Raw genomic sequence first — 26,760 nt, 5'->3', positions numbered from 1 at the left:
TAGTAAACAAGGTGGTGAAGGAGTCACAAATATCCTTCATTGAGTCTATGCTCCCATACGGGAGGGTCTTGAAACCACATCATCGAGAATTCAACATGGGTTTACGCGAAGAGCTTGCACATCACTGCCCCTTGAGAATGATAGTAATCTATCCTTATGTTTACATGCTTAACATGTTTGTCTGGATCCTTAATTCTGCCATAGCTCTACAACTTTGAAGGCTACTCCAAAAACCTTGGGACCATGTTGTCAAGGATGTGGACAAACAATAAGTTTCTTTTTTCACTCTGATACTGAAGCGTCTTTATCACATATTTCTCTTCTTCAAGGGAGGACGTGTTGACGAATGACGAGTGTGGAAAACCTCAGTAGGAGAGTATTATTCTCGCTACCCCCTTTAGAATGGAGTGGGGGAGCTCTATATCTTCAATTTCGAACATGATTCGGTGACCTCAAGTCCCGCTCATGTACAATGACTTGATCGCCTCGGAAGACCGTGTCCTGCACAAATTTGTCATATGGCAGACATGTTGCAGGCTCTCTTCCATTCGGAATAGTTTCTCTACCAAGAATTATGAGTTCTGCTCGTGCATTAAATTACAAATGTTGTTCAGCAAGTTGGTATCTCAATGTACTCGAAGATTTACTTGTAATAGGTTTAAGCGTAAGATCATTTCCTGTCCAGATACAATAGGTAGTGGAGAAGTTCTTCTTGGTGAATTTGTTGTGTAGATCTGTAAAATAAGAGAGCCTAGAATGTTCCTTTTTTGGCTCTTGTTACGTACGATTAGATGGAGATGCCACCAGGATTGGATAATCTTTCATCGAATGAGGAGGAGGAAGCAGAGTTTTAGTTGTATCTTGCCATTGAGGGGAAGATCTAATGACTTTGGACGTTCCTATACTTGAAGAATTTGATGATAAATTTGTTTGAGGAGGAAGTTGAACTTCAAGATAGAGGATCAATGATATGGATCTTTGGGTCAAGAGATATCTAAGTGTGGAAATTTGCAGGAATCAGAACACATTTCCCAGAGATGGTGTCATTGTTCCGTTACAGAACCAGAATGTTCGGTGAAATAGTGAGATGAAATCTTAGATTCGTGTAGCAAGTTTCCAAAGCGGCAGAGAGGGGGACTAACATGTAAGGTTAATACTCAAATGCCAAAGTCCGTGAAAGAATAAGAAATACTATAATAGTGAGAACGCATTTGAATATCTGAAATGACAAATTTTATCCTCGTATACTTTGAACAATTTAAAATGTTCATGTGTGGTGCGACACGTGCGCATAGTCGTGTGATTAAATCACACAATGATTGATGCGTTGAAGTATCATATTGTCTGTTTCTGACAAAATAAAAGTTGACCATTTTTGCCATTGGAGGCTTGCTCTGAGACCTTTTGTTATAAACCTTGAGAATGACCTAGATGAGAGGAATTATAATTCAAAATCAATATATTTAAAATGATTAAAATCATATTTAACATTTGAAGAAACACATTTATTTTTAATGGAAATAAGTTCAAATGGTAAGTAATAGACTGTCTATAAAAATTTATTGTCTTTTTTATAAGACTCTTCAAATATCGATAACATCTTTTTTCTCAAAATATCATTATTTAAATGATGAGAAATATGAAATACAGAGCCGGCCCAATCATCGGAGAGACCCTGTTCTAATTTTAAAAATGGCCCAAATTAAAAATATAAATATAATTATAATAATTAAAAAAGACACATAAAAGTTACATTTATGTATTAATCAATAATATATTTAATTATAATTATTTTGAGTTTTAATCTATTCAATTTTTGTATGTATTGAGTTTTTATTATAGCATTTTTTGATTTATTGAATTTTTATTATAACATTTTATTTATTTCGATTAATATTTATATGAAAAAAAATTGAACTTTTTAAAAATTTGGGGCCTCCCAAAATTTGGGGCCCTGTGCTGTAGCACTTCCTGCACATGCACAGGGCCGGCCCTGATGAAATAATAATCATATTTCATAAAGAGCAAATTTGAAAAGATTAATATCAACTCTTAACAAAATAATACCATATTAATTTTTGTTAATATCTGTAATTTAGTGTTTCCTTATTTGTGTTTTAACCGTCAAATTGTCAGATCTTAGTCAGACATCAGCAAGACATAATTTGATAAACAATTGTTCTATAGCCATAAATTCCAAAACTTCATAATTAATAACCATTCAAACCAAATCATTTAGTTGTAATGATGTGATCTTTATAGTACTCTCATGCCACTTCAACTCCAACAACTCAATCGTGTTGTCCATTATTGCACATGTTCATTGTTCACTATACAACTGTCAATTTCATATTAAAAAACATTGACCACATAAAAAAAAGTTTTTTCTTTACCCACCTCCCTATGGGGGTCATCCCAGCAAAAATCTCATTTTACCCCTGCTTCGGAAATGTATTTCCGAAATATTTTTTTTTCTAAATTTTTTCAGACATTTCCGAAAAAATCCCAAAAATTGGAATTTTGATTAATTCGGAGATGCATCTCCGAAAAAAAAATCTAAAAATTTCAAAAATTAATTTTAGGATATGAATTAATTTATATATTATAAATTTGATATAATTTATGAGTAATAAATAATAATTATATATTTTGATATAATCTATTAGTTATGAATAATAATTATTATATATTTCTATTCTGATTCATATTTTAAATTTTAAAATAATTTTAATTAAAAAAATTAAAATAATTTCACTTACAAAATGAGTTATAATTTTTTATTTATATATTTATCTATTTATATATTTATAATAATCATTATGTATTTACAAAAAAATTAAAAAAATGAGTGTTTTAATTTATATATTTATATATCAATTATAATAATTATTATATATTTATAAAAATTATTATATATTTATATATTTATATAATAATTATTATATATTAATTATAAAAATTAAAAAAATGAGTGTTTTAATTTATAATAATTATATATTTATATATTTATATATTAATTATTATATATTTATATATTATATATTTATATATTTCACTTACAAAATTAATAATTATTATTATATATTTCTATTCTGATTCATAATTAAAAATGAGATAATTTTTTATTTAGTTTAAAAAAATTAAAAAAAGATTTTGTCTTAATTTTATTTAATGAATAAATTTTATATTTAATTCTATATAATTCAAAATTTACTTATGGAATTAATATGTTTTTGATTTATATAAGTTAGTAAAATAATTTTTAACTTTCAAATACTTTAGGATGTTTTGATTCACCTTGATTTTATTGATTCACCTTCATTTTATTGATTCACCTTGATTTTATACCTATTAATTGTATTGATTCACCTTGATTTTAATTTTTTTTAATAATTATTAATTATTTCGGAAGTGTATATCCGAAACATTCCAAGACCAATTTGATCTTGGAATATTTCGGAAGTTTATTTCCGAATTCCTCCAAGGGGTGCGTTCGGAGATGAACTTCCGAAAACACCACATTTTCTGAAAAGTAACTTTATTTCGGAGATGCATCTCCGAAATCAATATTTTATATTAAAAAAAACACGTTTTCGGAGATACATTTCCGAAAACACCTTTTTTTTAACAAAAAAAGTACCTTTTCGGAAATGAACTTCCGAAACAAGGGGTAGTGTGGTAAATTCACCAGGGATAGGCAAGAAGGTTAGGAGGTGGGTGAAGAAATTTTCTAAAAAAAATACAGTTCAATTCAACCAGAGTACATTCTTTATTTCTTTTCTCTTTTATATATGCAATGCCAAACTGTCTGTGGACACAATTATTTATTATGTACGAAATAGCTACTTTGGTCTTTTTCATTTTTCTTAAATTCCAATGCAAATGTAGCTAGAATCTAAACTTGGACAACAAGTATCAATAATTTACGTATCAACTCAACAATCTTACTCAAGTGATACAATGCTTCTATGTATGATTGCTTTATCGAATCCAAAGGTTTCTATTCATTAAACCCATTTCTATATTTTCTACAAAAACTTAAATAAAATATAAACAACAACATACCCATATTGTAAATAAGTAAAAAAACGGGATTTAAATCAATTTTTTAAAATTTAGACGATCATCGATCTGGTTAAGCTATTGAGTTATTGATCAACTATAATGTAGCGGTTGAAATTTTACCTATAAAGATAAAAGTGCGTTTATACATTTAATTTACTGTATAACTATCAACTAAACTGGTTTAACAAGAGTATTTATCCCTAATACTATTGTTAATTCAATCCTTATTTTAAAAAATTAAGCTGACTTAAGGTTGTTTGAAATTATTTGAATGAGTATTACTTAGGGGTGACAAAACAGGTCTGGTCCGTTGGGCATGTCCGTTTTGTCTGCACTTTAATGCGGGGCGGACCAAGGTTTTAAGTCCGCACCCTGAACTATGCCCGCCCTAGCCCGTTTTTTTGCAGGTTTCTGCGTGGCAGACCTAAACGGGGCGGGCATGCCCATTTGCCACCCCTAATAATACTTATATTTTCCCATTTAATATATGTGTTTTGCCTCATATTTATTTATTTTTTAAAAAAAATTCTACACTACATAAATGAAAAAGATAAAACTAAAAGCAATCAAAAGGAACAAGATAAAAAAGAGAGTATGGAAGGAACCCATAAGCAAAAGTAATCTAATTGCAATATGTGAAAGGTTCACTACATTTACAAAACTAGCCAACAAGTCTACATGCATTGATAAAATGCATAAATCAAACAGCTAATTTTTGTTGCTTTTGATGGGAAGATTCATCTTCATTGAAGCATAAATGTGTCTTTAGTGATATTGCTAAACTTAGTGAAGAATCTGCAAAATTTAGAGGTTGCATTTGCAGCATTTCTCTTTGAAGATGAACACAATAGCATTGGAAAGTGTTTGGTGTCACATTTAAATTGAAACCTAAACCAAACAAAAAATCTAACTCAAGATAATTCATTTCTGTTGTGTTGATTCCTCCAACTTTTGCATAATAAGCATTATTATAACACCTGAGAATTGTAAATCATAGACAAAAAAAATTAGTTCCAACAAAATACAAAAAAGTTTTCATAGAAAGTATAAAATAATATTAAATTTTTTTTCTGTACATAATTAAAGTGATAATAACTATCAGAAAACACATATCATCAAACCGGGAAATTATGAGTTCAAATCTAGATCATAGAATTTGACCTAATAATATCGATAGTTATCGGTTGAATTAAATTATAGATCACAATAAATAAATAATTATATATATATATATATATATATATATATATATATATATATATATATATATATATATATATATATATATATATATATATATATATATATATATATATATATATATATATATATATATATATATATATATATATATATATATATATATATATATATTACAAATAACAGTTGGTTATGTGAGTTATAGCCAGCAGAGTCACATGGGTAAATTAATTGTATGTTAAATGGAAAGCCAGCCTGGGCATAATATTATTCACAAGAAAGGTAATATTCTTTTCAAAGTTTTTTTTTTTTTTGTTACAAGATTCCTTTGAATTTAATAATTTCGAAGTCTAAAAATTAAGTGATTGGTGAACTTAATTAAGATAAATTGTAAAAAAAAAAAGACAATTTTAAATCTTACTAAAAACATAAATATTTTACTTATTTTCCAGAATTACCATAATTATTACAAAAATATCCAAACAATTTTCAATGTCATCCAAATTTTATCATATTTAAGTGCAAAACTTTTTTCACATTATCTACTCTTAAATTATTTACATTATACCAAAATAAAATATATTTTAGGGTAAGAACAATATATATATTTTTGGAATCAAATAAATTTTATTTCCAAAAAAAAAATATATATTTAGTAATAAATAAAATATATTTAGGATAAGAACAATAGCATATATATTGTCATCAATGTAAAAAAAATCACATATAAAAACTACATAAAATTGATAAGAACAAAAGAAATTAAGGATCACATAAAATTTTCTAAACAAGATGAAATGAAAATAGAAACTTACACATCATCCATGAATTTGGCAGCAACCATGACACTAGTGATCAACAAACGATGAACATTGAAGGAATTGATAGGCAAAGAAGGTTGAGACTTTGAGAAACGGTCGAGGTAGACATAAGCAACAATGAAGCATGATGAACTACAATTTGCATACTTGAAAATTCTCTCAAGATAGTTTTGAATTGAGATGTTGGGTCTTGTTAAGCCATGAAAGATTGAGATCTTTTGTTGGTTTTTTGTTTCATCATTTGATTCAGCAACTCTTTCAAGAAGTGATGAAAGGAAAGTTATCATCTTTGGCATCATTGGACTCTCTAACTCTGCCATGGAAGAAGTGATGAAAGAAAAGAGTTTTTGGTTCAAAAAGTTTTGAAATTTTCATGTGAAAGAGGTCTATATATAGTTCAAAATTAAATAAATTTGGTTTTAGGAAAATTGATTTTTGATAATATATTTATTTGATGTGATCAAGATTCATTGTCCAGCTGTGGTATCATAGATTTCAGTTGGAATGTCTTTAAATAGTTTTTGATAAATTAAGGAAATAATAAATATTAGATTTATATTTATGATAATTATTCAATGTTGTTGTTTGTAATTTAATATAAATAAAAAGATTATAATAATAAATAATTATTAATTTAAAAATAAATATGTAGAGGTAATCTATATACTCATGACAAATATAAATCCTATGAAAAAAAAGTAAATATATGATAATCATTTAATGTTATTGGTAAATATTTAATACTTATATATTTATTATTTATTTATTTACCTTTTTGATAACGGATAATAAGCGATAGAAATTCAAACACAATGACATAATAGTGACTACTAAAGTACGAAACTTAATAATAATGACAAATCTAACAATATCAGTTATAATTATTTAATGTTTATTTGATACAAATAAATAAAAATATGTAATAATAAATAATTACAAATATATAGATAAGGGTTTAATGAATATGCACTGACCGTGTATTTTACACTGTCATTCAATAAAAAATAAATAATCTGCAATATCATTAAAAAAAATTTAAAATAAGTGGATCACCCATTTATTTTATAGATAATATTAAAATTTATTTTTAGATTGAAGACGAAATAATAATATAATTACTATAAACTCATTAACACAATGGTAAGATTTTAAATTCTAATTTTCATGAGTATGTCTAAGTTAATAATATTAATTTTTATAGCGAGTCATATATATATATATATATATATATATATATATATATATATATATATATATATATATATATATATATATATATATAATTTTCTTTTTGAAATTCATATACTACATAATTATTAAATCGAATAGTATGACAAGAATATATAAAAGTGATAGAGGGGGTTAATAAAGGTGGGTACTTTTCTTAATCCAAATGGCCCTTGTGATTTAAACTATGAGTTGTAAGTTGCTATATTAGTGGTGGATTGGGTCCCTTTCAAGAAACTTTTTGTGTAATTTGAATTGGGAAATGATGATTTAAATTTCAAAACTTGATTTGTAAAAGAGGGAAGAATTGTTCTTTATTGTTTGATTAATTAATGTGACTTTCTTGAAAAATAATTAGTGGTATTCTTATTGGTGGTGATATTCATACTCTTCATGTGATTACATGTGAGGAATTTGTGAGTGTAGTGTATGGGTCCCACAATTTGAAGGACTTTTGCATGTGTTTTGATTCTAGTACAAGTGGGTGACATGACATGGATTTGTTATGTTGGTCCACAACATTGTAACCTTCTTTTGTTCTTACTTCTTTTAAAAAACAAACTTGAGACACATAACAAGTGCTTTGTCTTCAAGACAAGATTGGTTCATGTGACCCAAATCAATTTTAGTGTTTGAATAATATAATAGACATAGTAGTGTAAAACCCTAATCAAATTTCACCTTAAATCTAACATAAATTTATTTGTTATTCCTTTTGGGAACCGAAATTGTTGATGTAGGTTTGAAGTGCGGTGGTGTAGATCTTTAGTACAGTTGCGCAGAGATCGACGTGCAAATAAGTCGATAGATAAAAAACAGTAAAATAAATTACGGTTAAAATCGAACATTTAACTGCATTGTGGTGGTTTACATAGAGCCACAATTGAATTTATCTTTAATAGGACATGTGACCAACCTAAACATTTGTGATACTTTGAAGAGAGACAATGTTGCATTTCCTATGATGAACATGCTTTTGCACATTGAAGAAACTTAGTACAAAGAAACAACAGCTAGCATGATCAATGTATTTTGCCACAATAAGATGCATAATACAGTTGGAATAATAATTGGTAAGTATTGGCTTTACATGCAAATAGAAAATATATATAGAAACATGAAGCTTTTGGAACATGACACCCTTTAAGTGGATCTAATCTAACGTGCTAGGAAAGCAAAAATAGTATAAAGATTTGTGACAAAACATTGTCAACGTGTTGTCTCATTTGGTATCACTAGTTCCTTTCAATATTGTTGGAAAAAAAAATAACTAGGGTTCGAAGTTGGATGCTTGGTGATGAAGAAAAGTAAAATATTTGTTAAGATGTCTTTGGTTAAAAGCTATCACATAAGTGAGACGAATTTGATTGCTTGGAAAAATAATGTTGGACAAGAAAAAAAGGTTTTTTCTTCACCCACCTCCTAACCTTCTTGCCCACCCCTGGTGAATTTACCACAATACCCCTTGTTTCGGAAGTTCATTTCCGAAACTGTACTTTTTTTCTTAAAAAAGGTGTTTTCGGAAATGTATCTCCGAAAACGTGTTTTTTTTAATATAAAATATTGATTTCGGAGATGCATCTCCGAAATAAAGTTACTTTTCAGAAAATGTGGTGTTTCGGAAGTTCATCTCCGAACGCACCCCCCTTGGAGAATTCGGAAATGAACTTCCGAAAATATGTCTGGACAGAATAAAATGAAAAACAACAACAATTCGCTTTATTTAATCGGGTGAAGATTACAACGATAATATTACATAAAATTAAAGTTACATATTGTTGAACACGGGTAGGTGGGGATGAGAGAGTGGTGGGGAGAAAAAAAGGCTTCCAAATTTCAAAAGGTTTTTTTATTCTTTTAATAAAAATACGTACTACTGTAAGTAACAAATGACGGAGGAGGTGTAACCGGGGCCGGAACATATGACGGAGGAGGTGGATGTCCGGAGGAAGAAGAACCGGAGGTACCTCCACCGCGAGACAAAGGAGCCAATCAATGTAAGCTATAGTTTATCATTATCATCAGGGGACGTCATTACAAAAAATTGGGAAAAAAATCTTATTATTTTTAATCTTGATTTTTTAGAAATGACGTCCCCAGATGATAATGATAAACTATAGCTTACATTGATTGGCTCCTTTGTCTCGCGGTGGACGTACCTCCGGTTATTCTTCCTCCGAACATCCACCTCCTCCGTCATATGTTCCGACCCCGGTTACCACTTCCAAAAACTAACATGATAAATCCAATACAAAAACACTGTGCGATACAATCCGAAATCAGAACAAAACAAAACAAAACACGTCAAACAAAACAAAAACATGTTATTCTGCCCGACGAGCGTTACAAAATACACATCAAACAAAATAAAAACACGTTATTCTTCCCGACGAGCGAACTCCTCCGAATGAAGATAATTATACCAATCCTCATCCCACTCAGTATCAGAACCATCAGCGTTGATCACGCCTGAAGGCTGAGCCTGCACGTCCGAGCCATGGACCCCCAGGGGACGAGAAGCAGAACCAGTCAAAAGCTTCTTCTTCTCCTTCACCTCCTTCAGCTCCTTCACCTCCTTCACCTCTTTCACCTCCTTCTTTGAAGAACCCTTTCTTCCCTTAGCGCCCTCTTTAGAAGACGCAGTCCTGCGTGCTGGTTGGTTGCCTGACATGTTCCTGTAAACAATTGAAAACGATTAATATGCATAGACAAAATAAAAAACAAAAAAATTTGAACTTCTGATACATTTCGGAAGTTCATTTCCGAAAACTAGGATGGAGGTGTTTTCGGAAATGAACTTCCGAAACACCCCTGCGATGGAGTTTTCTGCAACTTCCATGACAGACCCCTAAACCAAACTTCAAACCAAATCAAAATGCTTCTAAACAACCTAAATACTACTAACAACCTAACCATATATCATTTATGCAATTAAAACCCTAAATAACATGCATTTGAATAATAGATCTAAAAATTTCAAAACTTACAAAGTGTTAGGATTGAGGGCTTTTGAATGTTGTTTAGCAGTGTGATTGGAGCCTTGATGCAGCTTTGGAATTTTGTTTGCACAAATTTTCGCCTTTGCCACTTTTTGTTTTGATTTAGGGTAAATGATTGGGGGAGGGGGAGTGTTTTGATAAATCTGCAGAAATTGCAGTATTTCGGAAATGAACTTCCGAAATAAGTCAATTTTTTCAAAAAAAGACGCTTTCGGAAATGAACTTCCGAAGCAGGGGTATTTTGGAATTTTCGCTGGGGGTGACCCCCATAGGGAGGTGGCCAAAGAAATTTTCGAAAAAAATGAGACGATATGTAAATTTAATGTATTACAATTTTAGTTCAATTGTTCATTATAAATAATTTTTCATATTTTTCTCAAAGATAATATAAACCCATGGTTGATTGATTCTTATTGTAAAAAGTTATTTTTTTTAAATTTATTGAATAATCAATGTAATGTATTTAGTCTTATATATAATTTTCAGGTGGTTAAGGTGTTTTTAGTTATTTCTAGGAATTTTAGGTCCGTTTTTGAGTTTTTTTTATTCATTTACTTAGAGTCGTAGATTTATTATGATTTGACATGCCGTGATGTAGACTATTTGGTCTGCTCGTAATGATAAATTGTTAATCAAAAAGTCAACAAATATAGAAGAAGTGAAGGATAAGAGTATTTTTCTAACTTGGAGATTATTTTTTTAGTAAGTTCCATTTGAACTTTTTCTTCTTCACCGATTAACTTTAGAACCCTATTATTTGTCTGAATTAATAGCGGATCGAAACTATTGGTCTGGATTTTGGTTTTTCAGTGGTTTGTTGTAGTTTCTTTGAAGTTTTGATTTGGCTTTGGTGTTTTGGTGTATGAGTTCTAGCTTGGTTTGGTCCTGGGTGATTGATTCCTGGTTGGTTGGTGTGTTTGTTGCGGGGATACCAGTTTCCTTTTTGGTGTTGTCTTAACTGTTTGTAGTTTCTCTTTCAACTTGTTTGTACTTTTTGTTCTCTTCTAATACTTTTTTTTTTATCTTTTTTCTTATTTGTACTTTTGGTTTTCTTCTAATACTTTTTGTTCTTTAGACTCTTTTGTATCGTTTTTTGGACTTTTGGCTGTTTTTAGTAATATATTATTTGACTATTAAAAAAAACATGAATTATTCAATAAATCTAAAGGATAAATTTTTCTTATAACATGGACAAAAGGGAGTAATTTGTTATGATTTCAAAATCGTATCTAAAAAGTATAACACAATTTTGATTTGAACATTACATACGCGCACACTTGTGCAAGTTGATTTCTACATAGCTCTCCCAACTAGAATTCAAAGTGAGTCGAGCACTTGTTCGATTTAGTATTTTGTTGAGTATGACTTGTGTGTCATGATTGTAGCACTCTAACTCCAATTTTATAACAAAAATAAAACAGAACTATAGCTTCTATTAATCTACAAGGGTGTGCACCATTGTTGGAATTGTATTAACAAAGATCGATCATGTGCGTTGTCTTTTACTTTTATTTCTTTAATCTTCTATATTAGTTGTTATTCTAAAAATTGGTACTCCCTCCGTCTCATAATAAGTGTCTCATTTGCACTTAAGAACCGCGCAAATCTCAAATAAGACACTTATTATGAGACGGAGGGAGTATCAGATGACGATCAACCATGCAAAATTTGAGGTGATAAAGTTCGATGGGACGGGAAATTTTGGATTAAGACAAAAGAGGATTTATGACATGTTGACTTAACAAAGTTTACGGAAGCTCTTGCATGAAACGAAACCGATTGACATAGGCTGCAAGATTGATTCACCTATGTGTTTCGTACGAGGTGATATATTATACCTTAGACTTAATGACGCAGAATGAGATTTGAAATAAATTGGAGAGTCAATATATATTAAAGGCATTGATGCACAAATTGTTCACGAAGCAACAAATATACATTTTGAAGATGTAGGAATGATCTAATTTGCAAAAACATGTCAGTGTCTTCAACAACATAATCATCAATCTAGTGAGGCTTGGGGTGAAGATTGATAATTAAGATAAGACAATTATCTTGATGTGCTTGTTACTAGGTTCTTTTGATTTATTGGTGACTACTCTTACCTACGCAAAAGACATTATCAGTCTCTATGCGATTACTACTACATTTTTATCTCGTTCTCAAAAGAGACAAAGTATGGAGAAATGACCTCAAAGCAAAAGTTTGTATGTGTAGGAGATTCATGAAGTTAGGCACATACATTGTGTGTTTCATTCAGCAAGTGCACTATATGTGGATTCTTAACTCTGATTGTTCTTTCCACATGCCTTTGCACCGAGAATAGTTCACTATATTCAAGCTAGATAATTTTGGATTTATTTACTTGGGAAATGATAAAGTATGTAATATCACTGGAATAAGACAAATTAAAATTTCCATAGACAATGGTGTAATGCAAACATTGAATAATGTCATATATATATATATATATATATATATATATATATATATATATATATATATATATATATATATATATATATATATATATATATATATATATATATATATATATCTTTTATTCTTTGCCGATATTTTGTTTTAAATCACATTTAAATTAAGATTAAAAATTATAGATGCTAATAATATCTTTAAAAAGAGTAATTAAACTGTTTATAGAGGTTGCTTTTTAAATCTGTTTTTTTTTCTTGCTGAAGCGGTGATTGACTGAATCTAAATATTTTTTTATTGTTATTTTTTTTTCTTTCAAATCTGAGTTTTTTCTTTCAATGATTATTGAAATCTGGTTTTATTTTTCTTGTTGTACAATTTAAAATCTGGATTTTGAATAAGAAGGACAGTGTGAATATGAATGAATATTAGAAGAAGGTATTTTTCCAAATCTGAGTTTTATTTTCTTTTTGGTTGCACAGATTGTACTACTCTGTTGCACACATTACTCCCCAATTTGTCCCAATTTCAAACAGAACCAATACAGATAGGTAAGGAAAAATGTCAGATACACACAGTGTGGGTACGGGCAGACCACCTCAGAAGAAAAACACAAGAGGGAATATGCAGTCAAACTGAGAATAGAAACCGACATATACATGTTACAAAACCAATTCTCAAGCTAGTCGACATCCAAAACTGTTCCAGGCCAATGCACCTCAGCCGACACCATACAAATCTGCTCAATTATGCTCTGACAACACCTGTAACATCTCCCGGACACCACACCAGAATTATTCTAGGGGTTTAAGAACCACTGAGATAAAAAAACAATTTAAGAGTTTAGCCAATTCCATAACATCCTTGTTGTTAAATATGTTATGTTTTTAGCTTATTTTTCATACCCATTTTTATGCTTCTAATTTGACAACCTAGATCTTATAGTAGAAATCACACAAGTTGTCAAGATTTCTTAAAATCGTGGATTTGCACCAATCGAAATCCCAAGATAACTTAATAGAGTGGCTCCTACCTTGCAATCAGTGTTGTTTATGGCGGATGGCAGTACATCTTGGAGAGCCAAAATTTGACCATATTGGCCGCTTTGTGGCACTGTCATAGCAGATTATAGTGGAAAAATCTGTAATATCGGCTGATTTTTACTAATGCAGCGAGCTCAAAAACTGCCATGTACATCTGTCATAGCAGCCATGACGCCGCAATTTGATAACACATTTTGCAAATTAGAACATTGGTTGTTGCTCATAGACAGCACCGACAAATATTGATTCCCATAAGACAATTTTTCAAAGTTGACTTTTAATCCCGACATCAAAATCAGTTTCGTCTTTATGTTCATCATATTTCTTCATTTCTATTCTCCAATGATTAAAGTATCGTCTGCATAGTGGAGATGCGAAAAACTATCATCTCATCTTTTAAATTTATATTCAAAGAAGTTGTCCAACTCAATTACTCTTTTTATAAGAAGATTAAAGCCTTATGCTATAAGAAGAGAGAGGTAACGGGACATCTAATCCCCTTGCCTCGCGCCTCTATCAACATAAACTCGTTTATAGGGTTGCCATTCACCAACACTGAAATAATAGATGTCTTCAATCCCTCTTAAATCCATCTACTCATCTATTCCCAACAATCTAATCATATTTTTATCCTTCATTATTTTATCGAGTTTTTTCGTTTTTAATTTTTATGAACAAAACAACTACAATCATTAACTAATAATCATAATAGTCATTAAACGAATTTAACAAAGTATCTGGAAATCTTTGATACCTTTGAAAATGTTAGAATCAGGTTGGAAACTTTAAGATAGGCTTCCTACCAAAGCTTGAGAACAATGATTAGTAATTCTTCTAGTAACTGTATCTTTTCTCAACTTGACTAATAATGTATTAAATTGCGACTAATGAACTTCAGTAAACAGGGTTGCCAAGTTAAAAAAAGCTTAATACACATTGATCACAATTTTGAACATCATAAAATAAGGGACATTGGAACAAAGAATAGTGAGTACAAATGAAAAGAAACCATTTCCTAGTAAAGGGTCCAATTCCAAATTATCATCCATGTAACATTATTACAGTCCAAATAAAAAGTAAATCATAGTTAAAAAGATACAAGTCATAGAAAACACACACAAGGATAGTAAATTCCTATTGAAGCCATAGAAGCTTGAGAAAGAAAAAAGCATCAAAACATTTCATCCTATGATCTAGCAACCCCTTTTTCACTAGTCAAAACAAAAACAAAATTCTCAAAAGCTACCATCTACTTGGTTGAACAACACTTGAGACTCATCATTATCATCACCATCCATGCTTTCACTGTCAACAATATCATTCATTCTTTCAATCTTGCTTGACAAGTCATCTTTGCTAATTAGCGACGCATATGCTTCATCTTCATGGTATCCTGACTTCCTCAACAACTCAATTAGAACCTCGGCGCTATCCGTGTCGTCTTCGTCTTGACAAAGCTTAAGGAATGCAGCCAATTTTATCGGCTTCAGTTTCCAACTTTTCGAACCACTAGTAGTAAAAGCCTTTTCCAAGCACAACAAAGCGTCTGAAATCCTCTTTTCTCCAACATGAACCTCAGAAAGAAGCTCCCATGTAGCTGAATTTGGACCTCCACCACCTTCAATCATATGCTCAAAGAAACTCAAAACTTTATCTGATTTTCCATTCGTAAGATACCATCGCATGAGAAGGTTTCCTACTCTAGAATCATCGGACGGCCTAACCAAAACCCATTCTTCGTAAAGCTTCTCTGCGCCCTCAATATCATCCATTCTAACGAGAGAAGAAATAACAGCATGGTATCCTAAGTTAGGTACACTTGGAAATCTTGATTTATAGCTATTCCACACGCGATAAACTTCGTCCTTGTTTCCAATGCCTCCATACAAACTAAGGAGAAAATGAAAAGGTATTCTATCTCGACCAATTATCCTACTCTCGAGCTTTTTCAAGGACGCTTGTGCTTTTTCGAACAGTTCCATCTTAATGTACAGTGCAGCCATTATACTGAATGTACTCCAGTTAGGGATAACGGTAGGATCCGTCGACATTTGTTCAAAAACTTGTTCCATCTTTTCTATTGATCCTTGTGCTCCACAAGAAGATAACCAGATATTATATGTATATATATCGAGTGGTATGTTCTTTTCTTTCATTTCTGAAACCAACTTATCAACTTTATCATATTCTTGAAGTTTCATGTACATAGTCATCATTAAATTAAACGGAAGTGAATTTGTCAAATACTTTTTACTTCTCATTACCTCGAGTAAAGATTCCGCTTTCTCTTTTGATCTAGAATGAACATATGCATTCAAGAGGGCACCATATGTCCTCTTCTCTTTTAAATCATCCGTCAGGTTCAGAAAAAATCCTTCTGCTCTTGAAACTCCGTGAACTCTTGAGACTAAATCTAACTGAATCGCAACGTCACTTGCAGACATTCTAAACCTCTCTGGTCGGTTGTTTATCCAATCATATATCTGCAAAATATGCTCAGAAGTTAGTACCTGAACCTAAAAAGTTGTAATTACGTCCTCAAATAAATAAATTTTTTGTTCAGATCCTTTCGCTACACTAAAATTGCAAAAGCTGAAATCAAATTGCACCGCTTTTTCATGACTATTTCCATTCAGATGCAATCAGAAGCTGCTTAACACTAGTAGTAGAATCATATTCACATCACAGTAAATAAATTAATCAAAATGCGCACAATTTCAATTCAACCTCGAGGAAAATCAAGCTTATCAACACAGACACAAACCCTAACATCCAACACAAAACCAAATTCCACAGCTAACAATACCTCAATTCAATTCAACAAAAGAATTCATTTTTCTGACCTAATTACAATAACAAATTGATTAATCATTACCTGAAGAGCTTTGTCATGTCTTCTATACTTTCTCAACTCCTTGGCAATTCTACAAAGATCCCATTTTGTAAGAGGTTTACCTTCATTCTCCCACTGATTCAACACAGAAGCAGAACCCAGTTCAGGGTTTTTCATCATCGAGATTCTCTTGTAAAGAACACCCCATTTACTAGCAGGTCTTCGCTCGAAATCAACTGTGCCATAGTTGTCAACTTTTGAAATGGAACAAGTCAACGAGAGTGTTCCTCTTCTCTGGTAAATGTAGCGGACACTGAGGTTTTGTTTGAAGGGAAGAGTGTGAGAGTAGAAGAGGGAAGAGGAAAGAGAAATGGAAAGGTTTTGGTTTTGAAAAGAAGGTTGAATTTGAAGAGGCGTAGTCATCATTGTGCGAAGAAAATTTGAAAATGGTTTTGAAGCATGTCGCAAAGGTTTTGTTGAAGATAATGAAAATGTTGGGGATTGGATTTTAGATAGATTACATAAATATGTTGAATTTAATAAATAATTTTTTTGTTTAAAAAAACTTTATTTTCTTTGTTTTTTTTTTATTGAAAAATAATTGGAATGTTAAAGTTTCTCAAATCTATGTCAATTGAATTAAATTAACAAGACTAAAGATTTTGGACATCATTTAAATTTGATGAACACTTTAATATCTTTTGAATTAATTAGCTAGTCGTTCATCATTGAAATATCCATGACTTTCTAATATTATTTTATTTTAAAATAAATTAAAAATTAAAACACTTTCATTAAAGATATCAATATCTAATCAAAATTTATAAATACTAAGAAACTAGAATTCCAGAACTGGCAAGAAAGAATGATATTGGAAGGCGAAAATAAATTATTTTGCAGATCGCAAATGGTAAAAAAAAGGGTAAAATGACGCTTTAGAAACTCTTATATATGTGCTCATACATTAAAGATTGTATGATCCAGTACGCAATATCAACGGTTGAGATTGCATCAAATACTATTCAAAATACTGCATTACTCTAAAGAAGAGAAAACATCATTACTAGCTATACCAACTAATGTTCATACACACGTCAACTGTTTTTCAGCGAAATATTACCTATTATAAGAGAGGCATTTAATGCGTCTGTTTTCAATAACATTAACGTCCCATCAAAACCTATCACCTCCTCAAACCAAGCAGCCAAGCCAAAATATACATGATAAGCCCTCGTCTTGCAAAATACAGACAAGGAATTATGGGCAACTATTTTGGACCCCAACAAGGCCAAAGACGAAAGGTATAATAGGAAGGTAAGGGTAACAAGCGTGATGAGAAAGTAATCATCTATTTTTTCTAAAGCAAGTAATTTTGCCTTCAAAAGCACAGCTATCCATCCAAATGAAAGTGACAGATGACCACGATCCACGACTCACACTACACTTTATGTTTTATCATCCCCACTATTAAAGAGAAACACATGTAATTCTCATTTATTCAAATTCATTCTCACTCTCACTTCAATTTGATACTCTTACTGAATTAGGTGTTGGAGCGCTAACCTTGCATGTCAGCTCCATCTCCATCGCATTAAAAGCCCAAATCCATTGTAGCAAACACTACTTCATTATTCACCAAACAATTTTGATTTTACCCCATAGCACTTTTTTATACCCAACTTTTCCTAATTTCTCTCTTTAAACATAATTACTCAATACAAACCTTTTAAAATTAACTTAAATTTAAACATGATTTAATATTTCAAATCCCAACTGCTTTCATGAAAAGCGAGACTAGGGTTTTTGTGTTTAGAAAAATTATAATAGAATTTATTTTTTGAAATAAATAATAACAATGGTAATAATGGTTGAAGTTGTTTGGAGTTATATATTGTCAAATTCCCACTTTAAAATCCTTAATCCGATACCATGTTAAATGAGTTTTATCTCATCCTAGAATCTAGCACAAAATATGAGCTAACACTAAATGCAACCACTATCATTGTTTGTTTACCATTTATTAAAAAAAAGGGCATCTGCAAACAATAATGAGAATTGGAAATTGTAATCTATGGTAGTAATACAAATTGGACAAGGACAAATAACATAATTTCCTTTCAAATTGTATGAATGATTCTTTCGATTTCTATATTTGTACTGGTATGTTCGTAAAATTTCGGCAAGAGGCAACGCATGAAGTTCTCTAAGGAGAGGCGTCGTAATATATCACCCCTGTGAGCTTTCTAGCCGCCCATTTATTCAACGGAGCTCCTCCATTTAGTTGTGTCACCCATTTTCCATATTTTTTTTTCAAATTTTTAAATCAACTTAAACTTTAAAATGATTTTTAACATTTCAAATTCATAATTAATTTCCAACTTAAGCTTTTAAGAAGATTTGGGGAGCCAGGAGCAAGTGTGTTTGAGAATCTTAAGCAGGTTAAAGAAAAACAACAGTCTCTAAGAATACAGGCAACTATGACGAAAAGGGCAACAAAGTAAACTAACAACTTCACAATCAACTAATTTTAAATAGACTATCAAGCCGGACAAAGGATTATGGGCAGCCAGGCCAAACTTTGTTGAAAACGACCTGGTTTTCTAAATTTCCATGGACATAAACTTTGGGCTCTTTAACCTGCAACCGGTTAAAACAGAGATAAATAAGTTTGGAAGGTACAAAGCATTCATTGTTGGAAGTGGTTATCAAATGCAGCAACTACTAACCAGTAAGAGTGGTGGAAAGCCATATTTAATGCGCATTCTTGAGAAACCATCTTCCGTAAATAGACACTTGAATCCATTGATCACAGGATGTTCACTGTTAAAGACCAGGAAGATCGGAATATGAAGAAAATTCCTAAGTCAATGCATGCACGAAAATGTGAAATCATGTGCAAAAACATCTTTTAATTTTATTATATTATGTTAACTATAGTAATCCTAATTTATCACCTAAAATGGCTCATTTGGTGATGACAATATGATCTCTCATCATTAAGAAAGCATGTGCCATGCAGTTTATGAATTTGAAATATCACAGCTAATATGTCAGTTAATGGATAACTCACTTTATTAGGAAAGTAAAGTTTCTCTGCTGAAATTCTTGCCAGCTAATTTCTTCTTCTTTAGAATATCTGCAGTAAAGAAAAGTGGGAATGTAACTTAGAATCAGAATCTAGCGGGGATAATAACTTGCTACGATTGTTGCAAACAAAATCAAAGAAGAAATGATGAGAAGGTTGCTGATATTGCCTTGGTAACACTTAAATCTTACCCAAAAAAAATGATATCTCAATATTCATATTTATTCATTCCTTTGTTTAGGTTCTTCACAAGTTATATATATGCATGATAAATACCGTAAACATGATATGCAAATAACAACCTTCACAATCATCATGAGTTAACAAATGGAAAAAGGAGTCCCACTCTTCAAATCCAGAAAGATTGGTATAGAAGGCGTTAGCAAGTAGATAAGTAGAGAAGTATTTAAACACTAGAACCAAAATGGTGCACAGTACAAATAGTGGTATGGAACTAACCAATGAACTGAGACAAATTAAACAGGCAGAAAATGGATCAGTTTGTGTTGTGTTATATTACTGATTGGAAACAAGCTCATTAATCCAAATTGTTCAAGTTCCTTGTTAAGTTCAAATGCATAAATATACTGGACTTCATTCCTACCAGGACAGCGAATATAGAGAACTTTAACATTATTTGGTTACTAAAGCAAAAGGACTAGAAAGGCATGTTTTCACTGGTCTACATAACGCTTACTATTATAGTCAAACATTGTCAGGATCCTTGGAAGAGTTCAGTAGCATCATAATTTATAAGCATGTATAAAAGAAAGAAGTAAAATATACCTCCATGGGAAATCACTTTCACAAAAGCGAGATATTCCATTCATTGCAGAAAAAGTATCAATGTGAACTATTTGTTCATTCGTATCCTGATGAAGACCTGCCACAAAAAAAAAAAAAAATACTTGTACATTACTCTCCTATCCATAACTTGTTTAGCATTCAAGATATCATTAATTTTTTTGACATTTTGGTTTTTGTAATTTAACTGAGGAATTTTACTTGATGGAAGTTGTTCGGTTCTCAACGACTCTTAGTCTTGTAATTAAGAAGAAAGGAATTGTAAGCGAGAAAAGCAAATAATACATATCAAATCAAATTGCAACACATCAATCAAAGGCCATAGAAAATTCTTCCTTGATAACATAGTGATTATAAAAACAATCCTTAATATCTTCCAAATTGATATTGAGAGACATAGATAACAGACGAACATGCTAATAACAATGTACTTTATTTTCAACTACACCATAGGTTCAATATTTTTACAAAATAATGGACAAAAAAAAGAGCAGTATTTTTTCCAGGCAAATGATTTGCAGGATATGCATGAAAATTTTGCAACACATGATGGACTCACCAATCCCGTGCAATTTTCTTAAGGCGTGACCACTAGGATAGTTCCAATATGATGCTGTAAAAGTTGTGACGGTTACTGCAAGACTACAAGAGAGAGAATAAGCACATGAAAGAAAGATATATCACCAACGAAACAAAATGACTAGTGAACCAACCTCATTAGAAGTAATCCCCACATAACGAGGAAAATCAAGTTCCAGATCATCTTTTTCCTATTATTGTAACTGAAACATTTCAAGACACAAACTAATGATGGTTAATAGATTACTAAATGAAACAAGAAAATATGAAGTTAATTCTTCAAAAAGGATACCTCATTTGAAAATCTCAATTAAGATTACAAATACAGTTCTTTTCAGTCATCACTGTAGGAGTATATATATGATTTGTATTGTATGGACTATACTTTGTATATCCTATATAGCATACTAGACTGTAGAATCACTATAGATCCTTATAGAACCACTGTAAATGCATAGTGTCAGTTAGTGTGTTACTGTTGAATGTTGCAGGTTAGTCAGTGTTTGTAATCGACTGAATGTACTATAAATTCCTGTTCTACAATTCAGAGGTTAATAATGCAGAATACAATTCTTTGGAAACAAGGAAAGGAGATCTAATTCACTTATATATCAAATTCCCAATTGTTTTATTCTTCCTTAATATCCCTTTTAAATTGTACTTTAGTATACATTTTGCAAACATGATAAAATAATTTTAGAAAATGGAGAGAACCCAATTAACTTTTATCGACTTATATAAAAGTTTTTGTTTCTATTTCATATCTGACCATAAGCATTACAACTAAAATCTACATGTAAGACAAAAAATAGTTTAGGTAAATAGTACGCTTTCTAAGGGCCAGTTGTAACAATGAAACTTAGATAAGCATAGAGACCTTACATTCTGTTACATGCAATAGAAGCAGACAAGTTGAAAATTGGAACTGAACTTAAAATAAAACGAAGCTCCTGCAATATCCATCAAAATAATGTCAAGTGCAATTTTTGGTTTGATGACAGACACAAATTAAGCAACTGGTGTCATAGTATAATTGTAGTACCTTGTGGGGAAGCTTAGAATAAAGAAAAATGAAGGCAAGAACTGGGAAAACAAAAGGCCGTACTCTTCTGTCTACTAAGAAACCAAACTGCAAAGCAGACATCTTGTCAAGTCAGAAGAAAAACCAGCTTTATTCTCTCCTTTTCAGATTCCAATTTATTTTCTTTTTGCTTTAAGAGATTGGGGTGGGGGAAATTTGTGAAAAAATGTCTGAATCAGAGACATTTAAAAGGGATCAATAACACCAAGATACTATAAATTATAGACAATATCTGTATTACAACAAGCCCATCTTCTGTTAAATTTTCCATGACTATCATAGTCCTAGATGCTTCAACTGGCTGAGATACTAGAGAAATATAGGGAATAAATTGAAATGAAGTTTTCAAATCAAATAGAATTATTCCATATTAATTTGTAGTTCAAACGTAAATATAGAGAAAATATTAAACTTTAAGTTTGGTGTTGGCAAGAGTATACAAAACATGTCATAATGAAATTAAAAGATATTAATCAGTTCAGTAGACGACTTACCAGTGAAAGAGGATATGCAATAAGTAGTGAACGAGGGAGTGCGGAAGTGAAATACCAATGGAAAGCTTGTGTCTAACAATGTGTGAAGGAACATAATAACTTATCAAATATAAATATAAATAGGACAGTATTATCAAAAGAAACAGGCCCATAGGCAAAACGAGAGAAAATTCATGTTGTCAATAATGATTACAAAGAGTAACCACTGCCTACCTAATTCCCAATCCCAATACACTTTAAGCCCTCAATATTGCATAGATTTAGCAAGAGCATAATTAACTTTCTCTTCCAATCATGAGCATAGTAGACTTTAGGGGTCAGCCTCTAACATGAACAAAAAAGCGGAAAAAAGATTACCTAACTCTTCATAAAATATTTATCATATAGTTGTGATATTCTAAAGTAAACAGTTGTTCAGTATAAACTCTATGAAGGATACTCCCCATTCAGAACTCTTGTTAAGGACAGAGTTAAACCAAAGAACTTCAAATTCGGGCCACAACAACCTTCTCCACATAATTGAGTCAACCAATATGGTTATACCTGTAATATATATAGGATTAGGATACCTTGATATCAGAATCAAATTTTAATGAAACCGCTGTTGTTAAGCATAAATTTTACTTTTATTTAAATTAATAATTAACTAGAAAAACATTTCACCAACCTACGCATAAGAAGGCCATCCCAATACAGTATTTTAGAGCACCCCATACTGAAATTTTTTTCGTCTTCCCTTCAAGAGATAAATATTATCAGGCACGAAGCTTGATCATACTAATTCAACATTGAATTTTCAGAACAAATTTTTCAATTTTTTATTATTATATTTGACCAAAAGTGCAAGCCCATAAAATTTGGGTAAAAAAAATCATCAAACAGAACACTTAAATTAAATGTAATAAAAACAACAAACATTCAGAAATTTCAACGTTAAAACTACTCAAGAAAAAAAGTCAAAACAAATATAATTTGAATTGTGCTGGGAAATATGATTTTGTTAGATTCTCAAAATGGAAGAAATTTCATCCAAGAAACAAGAAAAATATGGCGGAATACCATAACTCATTTGATATCCTCACAAAAACCATAATAATAACTAAAGAATTGGCAAATATCTCATACGAAGATCATGCAAAATGGAAGCTTAACGGCCCCTATATAATGCAGCTCAAGGATCTAAGAAGAATAGGACAAATTATAAGAAGCTCAAGCATCTAAGGAGAATAGGACAAATTATAAGAAGTTTACATAAATTGCAACATACCAGAAGAAGTTGTAGCCCAAGGGGACCAAGCAGTAACAGCATGTCACATCTGAACACAGTTGTAGCAAAAATCTGATAATCAGAAAGTGCCAAGAGTTTATTTCACAAAATTCAGTGCATATATGGAAAAGGTAAAAGGAAGACCAAAACTTGAGATATAAACTTAACTATTAAAGTCATAAGAAAGCGTGAATTCATAATTGAAAACATAATTCTATACAATTTTAATGGATTGTGACAATCGTCAATGCCAAGCACAAAATTTAATTTTTACAGTGTAAAACCCAATATTTAATGTTAGTTTAAATTTTCCTTTTAAAGATAGCAACTTTACTGTAAAAGAAAAATTTGGAAACTCGAACAGAAGATTTAATCAAATAATAATAGCACTGCAAAAAGTATGTACATGTTTTTGAAGTGGGAAAAATAACATAAAAGCTAGTAAAGGAAAACAAAAAATCTGCCCCAACATGAAACTGAAGTAAAACAATATGACATACATACCAAAGAGTTTAAAGCGGCATAAAAGCGGCCCTGGAACCAGTATCCAAACGCCAAATTCACTGCAAAAGAAAGAGTAAAACACTTAACCATGACGTTGACTAGCACATAAGAAAATCCCTTAAAAGGGTATTATTAGAAGTTAAGGGAAAATTTGTACCAAAAAGAATTCAGGGAAAATAGTGAGATTGAAAATACAAAATTCACTTAATCATTGCAAGGAATTTACCTATACCCAAAGCAAGAATGTTAGGAAGCGGGCGAGAACAATAGAACAGAAAATGAAACTGAATGGAAGTTAGTATCACAAAGAAGGTTTCTACTTGGTGTCCAAATTTGTTCCTTATCTGCACAACAAATAACATGATTCAGGGATCATATTCAACTTAATCTACAATAGTGGCGAGAGTTCCACAATTCTGCTGAAAAACTGTCAAAGAAACAACTACATCTCCCCTACCCTTTAAATAGTTCACAAACAAAATATTATGAAGACACATCTCAAGAAAGCAATTGTATCCCTATAGATTTGCATGGAAAGAAGCTCTTATCTAAATTAGTCAGGATGCACAGAATAAATGAGTAAGTTTCTACAAGCATAGCAAATTAGCTAAAATGTTTTGAAATCGTATTTTTGTAAACGAGCTAAAATGTTTATGAAATCCTATTTATCATAACAATTTATAGCTATGATAACTAGTTAAGCTAAAAGAAATTGTGTTTTTGAAAAAATATAAAATGCTATGTTAAAAAAACTACTGTTACTATCATAATAATTTTGTTGAACACTGATTCATAGAAAAATTAGATTCATTTACTCAATATACAGGTATTTTTTATTGATAATCAATAGAGATATAGGAAAGAGGGAAAAGGAGTCAAAGATGCAAACCTGATGACGAAAGAATCTTAGTGTATACAGTACGATGCATCCTAGGACCATTCGAACTGCATATCAACAATACGTCCCATAGACTATATGTAAGAAAAATAAGTTGGGGAACAGATGATGACAAAAAAAAGTCAAATGAACGATAAAAAACATACTATCAACAGAACCAGATTAATCAGATTCATCAAATACATGAAGCAGTCTTTACATTACATAGCCACCGAGCACCACAATTGATAAATTTGAACATTTTGTATTAGAAATGTAGGGGAGGGGGTGATAAAAGATTAAATATTACAGCATTCTCTGAATAGAAGAAAACGAAAAAATAAGCAAAAAGAATAAATGTGCAATGTGTCGATGACCCTCAAAAGAAGTTACCTATGAGAAGAGCATAAAACTTTGGCAAATGCAGCAAACTTGCAATTAACACAATCGGAGACGCAACAAGTGACACAAGCAAAGCACCTGAAAAAAAAAAAGATGGTTAGAGATAACATATACTAATACTAATATTATTAAAGGAGACTAACTGTAACTACCCTAAAATGGCCTTTTTGTAAAAAAAGAATTGCAAAGAATCCAAATTAACATAAAGTCGAGAATGATTCAATTGCCACTACTAACAACTAAACAGACTATAAATACATAAACAGTTAGAAAACAAGCTAGTCCTAACAATCTCAAACAATAAAAATGAGTATCCGCGTTTGTGTTAGACACCTGCCGACACTTGATTACATTTAATTATTACAGGTGTCGCCATGTCAGTGTCGAGGTTTCCGTGCTTCTTAGTATAACCATATCTGTAGCTAGTTTCAATCTCTTTACTAGTATTGCCTCTTACATTCAATCTCTTAAAGTCCTAATAAAATGATCTAGTTGTGCTATGGTCAATAATAATAATATGATAATCTATTGAGAATTTGAGATCATACTATAGAAAAAATCATACAAACAAGAGAAAAATTGTAGAAAATTGAAAAGCTTACCGATGAAAGTGCGAGGCACCACACCAGGAAACTCCAGATGATCATACTGTTAACAAAACCCTAAATTCAATCAACAATGTCCACAAAATTACAAATTAATGAAGTTTATAAAAATAAAATAGCAGAGAGAAAACTGACATTATCTAAGTTAAACCGATGATAAAGAATATCATGCATTGCTTGAACATTGAAACTTTCTTCGACCTTAGTGTAAGGCACCATGAGTATGTAGAAAGCAGCGATTGATCCCAAAACCAAATCGTAACCGTAATTCTTCACAAACGTCGCCATTGTTTTCGTCTCCGGTGTGTTTCAGAGAGACGGTGTAGAATTTCAACACTAGACTAACAAATTAAATGGGATTATTGGGCTTTTTAGAAGTTATTGGGCTTTTTTGAAGTTATTGGGCCCGGTTGACCCAAGTGCTCTCAGCATTCAAGTGTG

The 26,760-nt window shown here is 31.1% G+C and overlaps 3 protein-coding genes across 3 annotated transcripts; all 3 read right to left on the bottom strand.

Moving 5' to 3' along the window:
- Window positions 1–4,660: 4,660 nt before the first annotated feature.
- On the bottom strand, window positions 4,661–6,498 carry LOC131617978 (cyclin-U4-1-like). The gene is made up of 2 exons (XM_058889248.1): window positions 6,081–6,498; window positions 4,661–5,042 (listed from the first exon to the last, which is right to left on the bottom strand). The coding sequence occupies exons 1-2, from the start codon at window positions 6,404–6,406 to the stop codon at window positions 4,766–4,768; spliced, it is 603 nt and encodes a 200-aa protein (XP_058745231.1). The 5' UTR covers window positions 6,407–6,498; the 3' UTR covers window positions 4,661–4,765.
- An 8,278-nt stretch (window positions 6,499–14,776) lies between these two features.
- LOC131616107 (pentatricopeptide repeat-containing protein At1g02150) lies at window positions 14,777–17,127 on the bottom strand. The gene is made up of 2 exons (XM_058887353.1): window positions 16,664–17,127; window positions 14,777–16,271 (listed from the first exon to the last, which is right to left on the bottom strand). Exons 1-2 carry the CDS (start codon window positions 17,045–17,047, stop codon window positions 15,024–15,026), a joined length of 1,632 nt encoding a protein of 543 aa, XP_058743336.1. The 5' UTR covers window positions 17,048–17,127; the 3' UTR covers window positions 14,777–15,023.
- A 1,835-nt stretch (window positions 17,128–18,962) lies between these two features.
- LOC131616108 (dol-P-Man:Man(7)GlcNAc(2)-PP-Dol alpha-1,6-mannosyltransferase) lies at window positions 18,963–26,755 on the bottom strand. The gene is made up of 18 exons (XM_058887354.1): window positions 26,455–26,755; window positions 26,317–26,362; window positions 25,706–25,792; window positions 25,325–25,380; window positions 24,662–24,779; window positions 24,436–24,494; window positions 23,932–24,003; window positions 23,332–23,395; window positions 23,104–23,207; window positions 22,665–22,736; window positions 22,132–22,218; window positions 21,972–22,039; window positions 21,224–21,292; window positions 21,070–21,152; window positions 20,493–20,589; window positions 19,692–19,757; window positions 19,348–19,441; window positions 18,963–19,258 (listed from the first exon to the last, which is right to left on the bottom strand). The coding sequence occupies exons 1-18, from the start codon at window positions 26,605–26,607 to the stop codon at window positions 19,178–19,180; spliced, it is 1,476 nt and encodes a 491-aa protein (XP_058743337.1). The 5' UTR covers window positions 26,608–26,755; the 3' UTR covers window positions 18,963–19,177.
- Between the last annotated feature and the right edge of the window lie 5 nt (window positions 26,756–26,760).

Source organism: Vicia villosa, linkage group LG7 (assembly GCF_029867415.1).
Source record: "Vicia villosa cultivar HV-30 ecotype Madison, WI linkage group LG7, Vvil1.0, whole genome shotgun sequence".
Classification (NCBI taxonomy): Eukaryota; Viridiplantae; Streptophyta; class Magnoliopsida; order Fabales; family Fabaceae; genus Vicia; species Vicia villosa.
The sequence above is the reverse complement of the archived record's forward strand: the minus strand, read 5'-3'. Positions and strand labels throughout refer to the sequence as shown.

Excerpts from the sequence above, each read along its gene's own strand:
- LOC131616107 (XM_058887353.1), bottom strand. The coding sequence starts at position 17,047 with ATGATGACTACGCCTCTTCAAATTCAACCTTCTTTTCAAAACCAAAAC. Across the intron at positions 16,272-16,663 it reads GACATGACAAAGCTCTTCAG|ATATATGATTGGATAAACAA; the intron begins GTAATGATTAAT and ends CATATTTTGCAG.
- LOC131617978 (XM_058889248.1), bottom strand. The coding sequence starts at position 6,406 with ATGGCAGAGTTAGAGAGTCCAATGATGCCAAAGATGATAACTTTCCTT. Across the intron at positions 5,043-6,080 it reads GCCAAATTCATGGATGATGT|GTGTTATAATAATGCTTATT; the intron begins GTAAGTTTCTAT and ends TACAATTCTCAG.
- LOC131616108 (XM_058887354.1), bottom strand. The coding sequence starts at position 26,607 with ATGGCGACGTTTGTGAAGAATTACGGTTACGATTTGGTTTTGGGATCA. Across the intron at positions 25,381-25,705 it reads GTTTTATGCTCTTCTCATAG|TTCGAATGGTCCTAGGATGC; the intron begins GTAACTTCTTTT and ends GTTGATATGCAG. Across the intron at positions 19,758-20,492 it reads GAAAGTGATTTCCCATGGAG|ATATTCTAAAGAAGAAGAAA; the intron begins GTATATTTTACT and ends TCTTTACTGCAG.